This window comes from Callionymus lyra, chromosome 16, assembly GCF_982586985.1.
Source record: "Callionymus lyra chromosome 16, fCalLyr1.hap1.1, whole genome shotgun sequence".
Lineage (NCBI taxonomy): Eukaryota > Metazoa > Chordata > Actinopteri > Syngnathiformes > Callionymidae > Callionymus > Callionymus lyra.
The window spans coordinates 3,137,265-3,151,124 of record NC_141833.1 but is presented as its reverse complement, the minus strand read 5'-3'; the positions used below and the strand labels follow the sequence as shown (position 1 = coordinate 3,151,124).

Below are 13,860 nucleotides of genomic sequence, written 5' to 3'. Positions count from 1 at the left end.
TCACGAATTGAGGAGTTGATTTAAATCTAATCGTTGCAATATCAACATAGAGGCCAGCGCAAGTGGAAGTGCTCAAAAAGCCCTTCGATTTCTTTGTCATTATTATTGAAATCTTATTATATACAGTTGACTGTTGACACTGTGTGGCACTATTGATCAGTGTTTATACATTAAATTAATACTTTTACACTGGAGAATTGGGAACTAAGTTGCAGAAAAAGTACATTCAAATGTGACTGGATTAGGTCGTAAAATGCAATGAACTTAATTACAATTAAAATGATATGCTATAGCTTAAGGCATTACTGTTTGTAATTATTGATAAGGTGATATCTAAAAAAAAACCCAGCTTTTTTTAAAAGTAACTAGCTAATTAATTACCGTAACTCTTGACATTTCAATCACAATTAAAAAATAAGTGAGCAAAGCAAATATCTCTTCATCGAAACCGTCTTGTTGCAGGCGAACTACCCCAGGGCTTGTGCTGATTAAGCGTTTTTTTTTTTGCCGTTTATGCAGCGAGGGTTCAAGTGATTCATAACAAATGCCAGAGACAAACACTTCAGCTCGGGTGGAATATGAATCCACTCAAGATGTGTGGTTAGATTAAATTAAACAGGTTATTAAGGAAAAAGGAGAAAACATGGACGTGTTCCGCAAACTCAGCTGTACACAACATTATTTGGAATGTGCATAATAAAGACACAATTACTAACTACTAACCTTTGTAAATCTACAAAAAATGTTAAATAATCCATATTTAAATCGCATAATAAAGAAACTGGGACATACACAAAACATTGACTGTTGTCTTGATATATATATTTTTGGACTGTGTGGCCACCAGAGGTCCACATTTTATTTGAAATTGTTGTTGATGATCTTTTAGTTCTTGACCATCTTTTGCTTGGTCCTCAGTGGGCAAAAAGTTAGACATCAAATGGGGGACCCTTAGAATATCATCTTATAGGCTGCAAACGGCCCACAAGATTCAAGTTTGATGCTTCAAATTATCTGACGACAATATGGTAATATTGTATTACTTGACTTCTAGAAAGCATTGAGTCAGAGCTTAACACAGTTTAAACATCTGCTTTTGTGTTTTGTACAGTGCGAGATATCTCATGGAAACACTAGTAAACTGTTTCCTAGCAAATCCATAATATGCTAATATTCCTCCGCCTCTTGTTGCATGAACAAATGAAGCAGCTGAGGTGGTCTTGTTAACTTTTTGCAGCAATGGCATAATATTCACATGCCTCAGAGGTTACACTGTGACAACACAGACTTGCCAATGTAATTATAAGCTCTCGCGAAGGAGCTTAATATGGGAGAAAGAAGAAACGGTGTCATTCAGCAACCGGATCTCAATTAGCAGAACCACGACGAGTGTCTTTACAAATCCTGTCACCACATTCCTAAATATTGCTGTCGCTACAAACAATATTTAAGACTATAATGGTTCCCAGCTTAACTTTTTTCATCTTACAAGCAAGATTTGTTTAGACGAAATGAGCTCAAAATTGCTATCCATATATGATCAATCACTAAAGAAAGTGCCTTATTTACTAGACTTTGTCTCAAACTCAATGTTTTTAGTGGCTTCTTTGCTGACTTAACATCATGTAACAACCTCCACCAGATGGATTGATGATCATAGAACCGTCAATACTATATACAGCACGTGTCTTACTGGCATTCCGACGCATCTTCAGGTTTTTTAATGCAAAAAATGTAAACAAATAAGGTAAAAAAAACCATCTATTTTCTTTCCTTTTTATTTGTAGAAAAAACAACGTCCAACAATTTGGACGAGACATTGTTAAAGACGGTTTGATCTCTGTAACCTCCACTATCAATTTCTCCATCAGCTTTAACTTTCTGAGGCAGATCCTCTGAATTATTATCAGTTTGAATAAAGTAAGCGCTGAAGCATACTAATGCATATTTCCACGACTGGATTACCACAATGATGTTTCTGTGAGAACCTATTAACAAAAAGCTAAGTTATTTCATTTAATTTAGACTCAAATATCCGGCACTTCACTTGCTAGATTTTCAGACAAAACAAGACCGAGACAAAGATTTCAAGCTAGTATACACAAGTGTTGTTATCTAATTGTGATTTTGAAAACATATTAAAATGAAAATCTTTTTTTCTTTTGTCAATGTGCCCAGTGGCCAACCTTGAAATTGCTTCTGTCATTTGAATGCCTTTCTTTTGAGCCAATTTTTACCCGATAAATTAAAGCAACTGTGACATGAAAGTGAACCTGGATACGTTCTGTCCTCTGCTGTTCCCTGGATGACTTTACTGGATGAAAGGATGACTCTAAAACAGGTGTACGTGTGGGCGGTGGTTCGTCTTTATGTGCCCCGGGCTTCTGAGCTGCCCACGGTATTCCCCGTCTCCCTTCACAAGTCGCTCGCACGAGCTCCACATATCACGAGGAAACATACAAAATGAATGATTAATCATATGTTAAAATAAATCAATGAAAGGACGACACACCAGTGAGGTTCAGAGCATAGTTACAAATATGTGGCCTATTTTTGTGTCGATATTTAACAAGAAGTAGGATCATGGAGGCGCCTGCATTTAAAGCTCAATGTCAACTTTCTCTACAAATGTTGATATATCATTGTAAATGTAAATGACGATTGGCTCGTCGCAATGGTCAACCTCATTTAACTTCTGTCCGCCACCATCACATGCCTCCGTTGCCAATAGTTTTCCCTTTCCATCAAATGTGGCGAATCACGGGATGGTAGTTATGACTTGCAGACTGATTAACTGGGCTTGATTCAGACTGATGTGTTTTCGGAAACGCTTCCATGGTGACTGAGCGTCGGCGAGGGAGAGCTGGTGGTGACAGGGCGGAAACGGAGGAATAACCGTGCATCATTTTCTCCTGGTTCTGCTCTCGCAGAGTTAAGGGTGCGACTGCTGGCTGACTATTTGGCTAATGATGATAGATGCTTCTAATTAAAAGGTTTTAACAGACTGCTGATTGCACCTGCAGCTCCGACACTTCATTCTGCTGCAGCACATTTCAAAGGTTTTGAAACGGAAGAGGGAATTAAAAAGTGACCTTTTTTTGGGGAAGAAATGTCTGCTGTTTTTTTGTCTTGTAGCATAATAATAATAAAAGCAACAAGTGGACGGTTTACACTTTGGTATATCGGGTTAAAAAACAAATGTGCGAGCGTGTTTATGAAAGAAATATAAATGAAATACAAATACAACAAGAGGTGATACTAGATTAGAGTCAGTACAACTTACTGTTGGATCAAACCATTTTATTTCTTTTTTGTATTTAACCATGAACATCAAAATCCCTATAAACTACTACTTGAATGCTATATTTTTAAAATGTATAACTTAACCATAGAGTTCAATTTAATAAAGTAAGTAAGTCATTTATATTTGTAGAGCACTTTTCACAGACCAGGGTCACAAAAGTGTTAAAACAATCAAGACAATACACAGTTAAAATACAGCTTTACAGTAGTGACGTGCTGATTTAACTTCATGAAACATTCATTATTTTCTGACCTCACCAGATGGCGCTATTTTCTTAAAGAAAATGATGGCAGTGTTGATAAAGACAGGTACATATGGACCTTTAAATATCCCAGGACGTCTAAGCAGAAGTGACAATGAAGATAACGGGTTTTTGGGTTTCCGATCAGCTTGATGTGTTGTTGCAGTTTTGCCGAGTGAGGAATCAGAAAGTTTATAATGAGCATTTTTTTTGTCACCTGAATCAGTATAGTGTGACCCAAATATGACGGCTGCTTATTTGGCTGCTCGCAGAACACCAGACTTTCAAACTGTTCCATGAAAATTGTACTTGAGTGCTCCCGGCCAATCTTCTCCGGCTGTTAAGGAATCATGGAGGCTAGTTTTTCAATTTGTAAAAGTAAGATTGTTCCTGCATGACACCGTGACACAAGGTTATTGCAGGTCATAGATACCAAAATTGTCTTTTTCTTTTTTTTCTTTGCTCTATTATGAACAGCAAAACAACTGATAAATGCTCCCACACCTCCTTTAACCCTAGTGATGCTAGGTGGTGTGTTTATGAGGAAATATGAGAGGATCTTGGATGTACTAAAGTAAGATACATTTGGGTGTAGAGGCAAATGTCAGAAAATGTACGCAGACTTGTAAATATTTCTTCAAACAAATGTATCACTCTGTATTTTAGCATTAAGACTGGACAGAAAAGAAAAGCATGAACTGTGTGTGTATATTTATGGGATAAGGTGCTCGTCCCAGTTACAAACAAATCTTCTTTCACATGCGGCTGACTAGACCTATTTTTATTCAAACTTATTTTCTTTTCAGAACAGCTATAAAAAGGAGCGCAAGTAAAGCTGCATTAAGGAATGTATTCATTTTTGTAGGTATTTGGTCTCAGTTACTTCCTGGCATTGTGTCTCTAGTATCTAATGGTCAAATCTACAAGACAAAAATGTCTTAGCATAAGTCCAAAGGAGAGAGATTCTTTAATTAAACTGAGAATTTATGATTAAATACTATAACATTTATTGCTTAATCGAATGCTATGAAAAGGGCATTCCTGCTAAATCCATGATTTTAAATACATCCATTTCTTAAATTTGTTTGTGTCAGAAATAATGTAGCTTAAAAAAAATACCTTCAAATATATATTTTGACAATAAAAGAGCCACAAAATAACATCAATTGCTGGCCTCCTCATTTATCTAGTTATGGGCCCATTAAGCTTCATGAAGCATCATCATATTTTCAGAACCTATGTTAAGGTTAAGGTTCAGCGTCAACCCTTGCTAGGTTACCTTGATCTGTGTGTCCAGAATGGGTTCGGTAGCACCTGAAGAGCCAGGATGCAGCAATTGAGGAGAAACAAACGAGGGGGTTAAATAGCTAAAAAAAAAAAGAAGGCCAGGAGAAGGAACTAGACTTCAGACCTCACCATTAGCCTCGATTCATGATGTTAGATGTTTCTTGTAGCCTTCAGGACTAACCTTGGTTCACACAGGAACATGTTGGTGTAGAGTATGAGAATGTTGTAGGTTCCAATGCAGAGCCAAATCAGTTTAACTTGACCATGAACAATACTAGACAGAAGTGACTGTTTCAGTCTCACAGCTGCACAACGTGATGTTTGCAGCTCTGTCTTGACCAACTTTTTTATTGAAAACTTCAATCACTTTAAGCCAAAACAACACCTACTAAGCTGAGAAACACTGACACTTCATGAAGCTTCATCAGCCCATCGCTGCATTTATCTATAGCAATGTTTCAGTACCAACAGCAAATACAAAGTCACAAATGTCTTTCATTAAAAAAAAACAAGTTTGATGAGGTGATGGTTTGAAACATGTGTTTAACAGACTTGTTTTTGTCTCTTTCACATATTAGTAACTTCAAGAGATGCAGTTTATAAATCTCTATTTACTGTAAATTATTTGGAGTTTGGACACATATAATATTTGGGTTGAATGACAGTCTGAAACATTCCATAGGTAGTGGAAAACATCTTCCTTCTATCTTACAGGGACCACAGGGATTCCATTTCACTGCAGCTAAACTGAGGACTGTTTGCGGTGGAAATATGTTGTTATCGATTAACAGAGATAAATCAATGTCTCACATATCCAGCTTTATGTTTCTTACTACTGTATATGAGCCCACCTGTATATATTCCAGTGTTTCAATGGTGTTCTGAACATGGTTCTGACATTTTAATAACTTGCTAAAACAGAAAAAAGGGATCACTGTTCGGTTAGCTTACAGCTACAAATAAAATGTTGTTTCTGAGACAAATGTCAATCATTAATTGTGGTCTTTTATTAAATGTCATGTGATTTATTGACATAAAATATAAGTCAAATTCCTTAATTGTCTGTAATGTATGACACTCAAGATGATCCACACCTAAACCTTTACTGGGTCCCCGTTTAATTATATTTGTAAATGTGACAATATCTTTATTACTTAAATAAGTGACACTGAGTCAGCTTTTAATCCACATCAGCGTGAAATAATGCAGTATTGTCTCCATTTGTTGGTGGATTCTTTTGTTGTAATTTACTCTTATTCTACTTTTCAGGGAGTTCAGCCACTGGAAAGTGAACAGCCTGGCAACAGAGAAGAGAGATTTCCTCAAAGCCCCGTTGCCGTTGGCGCCAGAGTTTCTTCGAAATCTACGGTTACTAGGACGTCGGCCAACCTTACAGCAGATCAACGAAAATCTTATCAAGAAGTACGGAACACACTTCCTGGTGTCGGCAACCCTGGGAGGTAAGATCAGACACTTTGGCTTTGGCCTTCTATCTTGAAGCTCTGTAGGTAAAAGTCAATGGCAGTCATGGATCAAAGAGGAAGTGAAAACTGCAATAATATCACATCTGATATACTTCAGTTCTTTCAGGTTGTGATTTTCCAATAATCCTTCACAGTGATAAGCACGAGTTGACACGGAGGGATTTCAAAGCTAAAGAGGGGAATTAATTAACCATGTTCTTAGCAGGAGACACCTTTTGTTGGATCTATTTTCGACCTAATCTTTGACTGATACATGTGTGGAGTCAAACTCACAACAAGTTAAGTATTAAAAGGCTTCTATTCAAAGAAAAAAGTCGAGGCGATGAACAACTAAATGAAAATGAAAGCAACATTTTTTACATTCCTATTCTCTGTTATCGTAAGATAATCTTGTTGTCTGATGTTTTTTTTTAATGAATCGTCTTCGGAGATGGTCAAAAATTATGCCAAAATCCACCAGACCACTCCCGACTTGAATTGTTTTGAGGAAACGAATGAATCCAATCAAGGAGCAGTTTTATTTCATGTCTCCATTCCATTGACTTCCAGCCTGTATCCTGTGTTTCAGGTTTCAATGTTTTTTTCTCTATTTAATCAAGCATTTTCATGAGATAATTGTGGCTTGGAAGACAATTATTTGGTCCAGGTGGTGGAACAGAATCTTGAATTATGAATTAAAAAACATGCATCTGATTTAGCTCAAACAGGTGTGAAAACAAACACAAATCCCGGGAATTGATCGGCTTCCGACCCACGCATTGTGTCAGTTGGTAATCAGCGTTTCTTGGCAGTTTAAACCTGCAGCAGTATTACTGGGATCAAATTAGGGAGTCGACCAGTTCCAGTGTAAAGGAGGCGGTTTAGTGGTTTGGATTCTGTGGTTTCAATGATGCAGCAAGTTAAAGTGGAATTTTGACATTACATACCAACTGAGGCAAAAAAGTAAATGATGCATCATGTACTACATCACGTCAAAGAGTCAAAGAGGCGAAGAGAACCACCCCTTTTCTGGGACCATGATGGCTCTATCAGTGAACAGTAGGATGTTAACCAATGTGACATTAATTATTACAGTACAGTGCCAACCAGAGCACCACCATTTAAGGCTCAAGACCTCTTCTCAGTGAAGAAAGGAGACATACAGCAGGTCATTCCCGCCCTCAGCTTTCAGACTCTTTGCTTAAACATCATGACAAGCCTAATTAAAATAGTTAGTTGCTCAGATGCCAAAATGAAACAACCCTGACAAAGGTGCCATCTAGAATGGATAAGTAAATTGTTTCATGGAGCTTCAACACATCACTACGATTTGCATCTTCTACAACAGTTTCTTGAACACAAACGTATAAGAACAAACACTTTCATTTCTTAATCTGCACTGTGTGAATAGTTTAACTGTATTTTAATTTATGTTTAAGATTGTATTAAATGTTTAATGTAACACAATTCTACTGAAATAAATTCCTTATTTGCGAAACAATGCACTAATAATGGCAATAAAAATAATAAGAACAAAAAATTATTCTGATTCTGATTTCCGTTCTATTTAATCTAGAAAATAACTACCAATTTTTACACAAAATATTTTTTTTTCTGTTTCAGGACAAATATCACTAAACAAACTAAGATTAAATCGGCATCTGATTAAAGAGATTGTGAACCAAGTTCTATGCAGCACTTGTTAATATTTTAATACTTTCCAATTAAAGTCCTTTTTTTCTAAAGGACATTTTTTAAATGTTGTGCTGTTGTTATATCAAAGAAGTTGTCCTGAATCGTCCCCAAACATACACTAGAGAAAAAAAAAAACATCAGTTGCTTAGAGTCCACATAGCCACAGAAATGAAAACACGAGCAGGCAAACTGTTTTTTTGGGTTCTGAATTCCCTACCCTTATAATGCTTTAAAATGTCCCCCATATTTCCACTGTTTTTTTTTGCATTCCTAAAAAACAGGCAATTCATTTTCTCAGAAACTAGTTTTGTTCCAAAGCTGTGAGAAATCGTGTTTTGTTAGATACCATTTGGTTCCCAGAGTGACTTATAATAAGAGCACTAAGCTATGGGGACTTAAATGCATAACAACTCTGTGAAGCTACTATTTAAGGAAGCCAGGCAAATATACTGCTTCTAGTTATTTTCTCAGGGGTGGTGTGTTGGTTTAACACTGTAAAAGAAATATCGACAATTTCAATAATTCTACGTTTTATTCAGATTTGGAAATATATTTGAAATATATTTGGAATATGTCTGATCTATGAGTCTAACTGAAATAAATGAAGCTAGCTGCCCAAAAGCATATATCACCATTAAGTGACGCTCCGGTTGTTTGACTCACTTTTTTTATCTCAGGGTTCAGTTGCTGCAAAAAGAAAGAGACAAACGGTTCTGCACGGCGTTGCATCAGGGGCGCCTCTTTGGTCTGTTTCTCAAGCATGATAAATATAAAAGAGAGCACCTTTCATACTTTTGCAGAGTCCTATTGATGTCGGAATGTTACAACAAACCGAATATTAAAGTGGCGAGTGTGTTACTAAAAGAAGAGTTTGTCTCGACAAATGACATCTGCGCCGTCTGTCCACAGGGGAGGAGTCTTTAACCATCTTTCTGGACAAGCAGAAGCTGAATAAGAAGACAGAGGGCAACAGCAACAGCTCTGTCGTGTCTCTGGAACTGCTTCATCAGTTGGCTGCGTCGTATTTCACAGATCGAGAAAGTACCCTCAGGCGACTGCACCACCTCCAGATCGCTACATCTGCAATTAAGGTAAAGAACTCAAATAACAGCCACAGTTCATGTAAGTATGTTAAATAAACAATAGGAATGACTCGCTTTTTCTGTTTTTGAAAATAAGCTGTGTTTTAGTTAAAAGCTGTAAAAACTCTGATGCTTATTAAGTGTTGCAAATAACCACAAGGATTGGACATGCCGATCACACAAAACTTATTAAATTAAAACAAAGAAATTTTGCAACTATGTATTAGAAACACAAAAATCTTTAAAGTGAAATGAAAAACAATAAGAAACTCATAGATGGCGCTCTTGCCTTCTCGCCTGGACTATTGTAACAGTTTGTTTTCATGTCTTAACAAGAAGGAGCTGTCTCGCCTGCAGTTGATACAGAACTCTGCAGCGAGAATTCGGAGCCGCTCAAGTAGAAGAACTCACATTTCTCCGATCCTTAAAACTCTTCACTGGCTGCCAGTTTCTTTCAGGATCAACTCTAATATTCTGGTTCTTACTTTCAGAACTATTCATGGTCAGGCTCCTCCTTACATCAGTGATCTGATCCAGCCTTACACCCCAGCTCGGGCTCTGAGGTCTGTGGATCAGAATCTACTTATGGTTCCACGCACATGGTTCAGGACCAGAGGAGAGAAACCCTTCCAGGCTGTTGCTCCTAAGCTTTGGAACGATCTTCCTCTCTGTCTGTGTTTGATGGAGTCTACTGACTCCTTCAACAAACATCTTAAAACATTTTTATTCAGGCTTTTCCTTGATTTTCTGGAACTCCTGTGTTGTTCTCAGTATTATCTTGACCTTTAAAGTATATATTTTATTGAGTATTGTTTTGATTGTTTAAGCGCTTTATGACCCTATTCTGGGAAAGCGCTATATTAATACAAATTACTTACTAACTTACTTACTCTGAAAATAAGGACAATGCTTCATGAAGCTTCAGAGGTAATTACATACTGTCCATTACATCTATCTACTCCTCCCACTGGAACACAGGCTGCCAGCTATAATTAAAGACCACGAACGAATAAACAAAGGACATATTTTGCAGTGAAAACCTAATAAAGTGGATGTTGTGGCATCGTGCACTGCTGACATAATGACTTAAGTGCTAATTTTAAAGAACTGCTGAAGTTACAGCGATTCTCCCTTAATGAGCGGAGCTGTATGAGCACTGCAATTATGCATGTAGTGCCAATCTTACAAATATTGAAGCTAGACAAAGTATTTTTAATAAGTCGCTGACATAGTTTAAGTGTGAAATGCTGATGTAGATGGAGATAACTGCAGAAGCTTTATTGCTCTCAGTGCGAGTGAAGCGGGAATGACATTAATGCAACTGTGTAAACTGCAATAAAAAGCACAATATCATCTGATAGAAACATAAGAGTTATAAAAGATAGAAACTTAATTGATCTTTCCTGTTTGTTGTATTTTAATTCAACGAATCAATCCCGTCCTATTGATATATTTGGTCTTCATAAGCTTTAAACACTGATTAACTAGATCAGCTATATTTTATATTGATATCATTGATATGATTTTTAGATTTGTTATGGATTGAAGGAAGTAAATCTGTGTCAATATTGCACTTAATTGGATATCAGCCATCCAATATGTTGTCTTTATACACATTTACTTATTACTTTGTTCTTTTTGAGACCCTATGATCTTGATACCACAGGCCAAATAACCCTAGATAGTTAGTAACCCTAGTAGCACGATCTACTCAGGGACATAGAGTAAAAACTTTCTTTTTTTTTCAATAATTTATGCTTTATGAGAAAATGTCTGTCTTAAAATGTGAACGCTGATGAATCTTATATTAATAAATTAAAGGTCTAAGTAAAAAAACAAAAGGACTAAATAAATGATGGGGGTGTAAGTGCAATTCTTTGTTGTCTTTTTAAATAAACATGGTAAACACAATCAGGATTTTTTATACTGCACTGTGAAAACCTGAACCAAACATAACTAAAGCTTAAAAAAAGCTCAAATCAAACTCAGATAGTGGAAGATGATGTTATTGTATTAGGAAAATAAAAAAATGTGTTACTTGTTAAAAGCAGCTAGACTTTATCATTTTTTTTTACAAAGCAATAATTTCACAGAACAGTCTGTATATATTTCTACTCAGCTTTTTGTTTAGTAATAAGAACGATCACAATAATAGTACAATTAGTCAAGTGAATGCAATATGAATAATTTAAAAATAGAAACTTATTGACTTCACGTATGTTATCTAAATGTCTTATTCAAATAAAATCAAAACGTATGTATGATAAGCGATGATTATTATATTTTTAATCTATGAGCATAATCACATACAAAACAGTATAATGTAATTTTCATTCCTTCAATAAAGCAAAAGTTATTTTCAAGACTTTCCTTTTGTAACTAACACTTTTATCAACACTGATGGTTATTTAGTACTTGTGTCTATTCCTAAAAAATCTCCCAAAATAAACCGCCCACTTGTGCAGCTGCACCAGGCGAGTGAGAACATTGAATAAAAAAAAATAAAAAAATGACTCTAGATAATAAGAGTTTCAGAGAGATTAAAATAAACTAAACTATCTGAAAAGTGAAGTTTATTTTTGGGGTATTTGTGTTTGCACAAAACCATCTGTAAAAGAAGAAAAACAGTGAAATGCATACATAAAATTCAAAAGAGAGATTTAGAAACAGGAAAGTTTGACTGAACTCTTGAATAGGAAAGACATATTAGCAACAGTTCCTGAATTGGATTTTGGTTAGCATTTAAAAGAAGAATATAATTCTTCATAACATCAAAACATCATTAACATGAGTCAAAATATTATGTTAAAAAACATATCACTGATATAATGAAACACAAAATAATCAAGAGGTTTGGAAAACATCAATAAGAAATGGTACAGTATAAGTTTGAAGACATCACACGCGCTCTACTTGGAAGCGGGTACAGAAAAGCTTGGAAATGTGTGATGGGATATAAATCCACACTAATGTCCCTGCCCTTCCGCAACAGAGTTGGTGGAACACCAGCTGTCAGCAGCAAGGACACACCAATGACTCCCCCAAAACTCTTTCAAAGAGGTGGAAATTATTCCGTCCATCCATCTCATCCATTTGGAGCAGTTGGAGAAGCCTCATACTAAAAGGAATATTAAAATAGCAGCAGCAGATGGCATCCTAACCAGGTCTGTAATGAAACATCTGCAGTTAGGAGAGGCTCTTCTGAGGACATCACCCACACAATTGTGTTCAATTTTAAAGTTCTTCTTTGTTTCGTTTAAAGAATAAACATCTCAAAGAGAATTTCCCTACAGTGGACATCCTGCAGTTATATAAACATATACACTTGGAAGACACATTTTAATTTGGGAGCCACAAACGCCTACTCGTGCAAGAAGCCTCGTCTTTACATAACGCAGCTAAACGAGGATCTTTGGTATGCACGCCACCTGCTGTGGTGTGTTCTGCCAGATCAAGTCATCACCGAGGAGGGAGCGACACTGAGTGGGATGCACTTGACCTGTGGCCATGTACGCCTCTGGGTACTGAGTGGCTGTAGAACACAGTGGGAGGTGTGAGCGAAATGCATTAGCTTTGTCTGATGAAAGCTTGCAATGCGCCCTCGGTAGCATGTCTAGTCCGAGCACACTGTTTGGAAAATGTCAACAGTCCAATTCCCGTGTTGAAGAGTGGAAATTGCTTTTGATGATGAAAAGAGCAGAAATGTTTTTTTTTATACTTTTGTGTATGTTTTATTTTAAAGAAGGTGTTTAGGCTTTTTTAGTCGTTTGACAGATACAGAAATCTAATGTTTAACAGTTGTATATGAGCAACTACAGACTTTATATTACTATTTAAAGTGAGAGGCAACAATTCAAAACCCAGAGCAACCACAACCATGAATGCTGAACTCGGTTTCTTGACATCGACACTTGATTATTATGAAATATGACGAGGAAAAAAATGAATCAATGTCTCCCATCAAACATTCTACTGTGCAAACTTCTTTTTTACAATGATCTCATTCGTCCAGAGATAATCCCTGATGTATGCAGGAGAGTCATTGCAGCAGTTCTGCAGGTCACATGGGCGATAATCGGCTCCAATATTTGGCAAATGTCTATGAGTCATTGAGAGCGGGTACCCCTCATAGAGCACATAATCAGGTTGATCCAGTGGGTCAGAACGTATCAGAACACTTCGCTCGTCCCACCGGTTGAGCACTTCCACATAACCGGTTTGGGATAAGAGGACGAGGGCCATCGCTTCATAGAAGCTGATCAGTTTTCATGAGAAGCCAGTTCGCCACTCAGTGTTCGTCACCATAGTGATGCATCTCAATAAGAAGGGACCGGCTTGGTGCTAGTGATAATAAGGGGTTGACAATATAATTATATGAGACAGTTGTCATTGCTGACAGGTGTGTTCAGCCTGGTGGCAAATGAGGACAGAGGAGGTGAAATAAGGCCAAAAGAAAATGTGTTTTAAAAGATGTTGATTCATTATGGTGAAGTACATTTTTTAGAAAAAAAAAATCTTGGATTTTCAAAGCCAAGAGTCATAATTATTGTAGTATTTTTTTTTTAATCTTATCTTAACACATGTATTCCTGCATGTTTTGATATTGTAAACTAAAAAAAAATCTTCTTAAATGATGATTCTTCATATGTGCCTCTACTAGGTTAGTTGTTAATAATTTCTATAAGAAAAAAAATGACAAAAACTGATTATTAGTTGTCTTTATCAGTAGCCGACTTTCTCTGACTTTTAGAGGCTGCATCGGACCCAATACCAGTATAGGATCAGTGC

General features: G+C 36.6%; 1 protein-coding gene across 2 annotated transcripts in view; it reads left to right on the top strand.

Moving 5' to 3' along the window:
• brinp2 (BMP/retinoic acid inducible neural specific 2) overlaps window positions 1–13,860 on the top strand; it is a 131,357-nt gene that overhangs the window by 91,300 nt on the left and 26,197 nt on the right. For both annotated transcript variants that reach the window (XM_087811072.1, XM_087811070.1), the window contains exons 4-5: window positions 6,102–6,292; window positions 8,900–9,081. In XM_087811072.1, coding sequence (XP_087667198.1) covers window positions 6,102–6,292; window positions 8,900–9,081 — 373 coding nt within the window. The remainder of the gene's footprint in view (window positions 1–6,101; window positions 6,293–8,899; window positions 9,082–13,860) is intronic.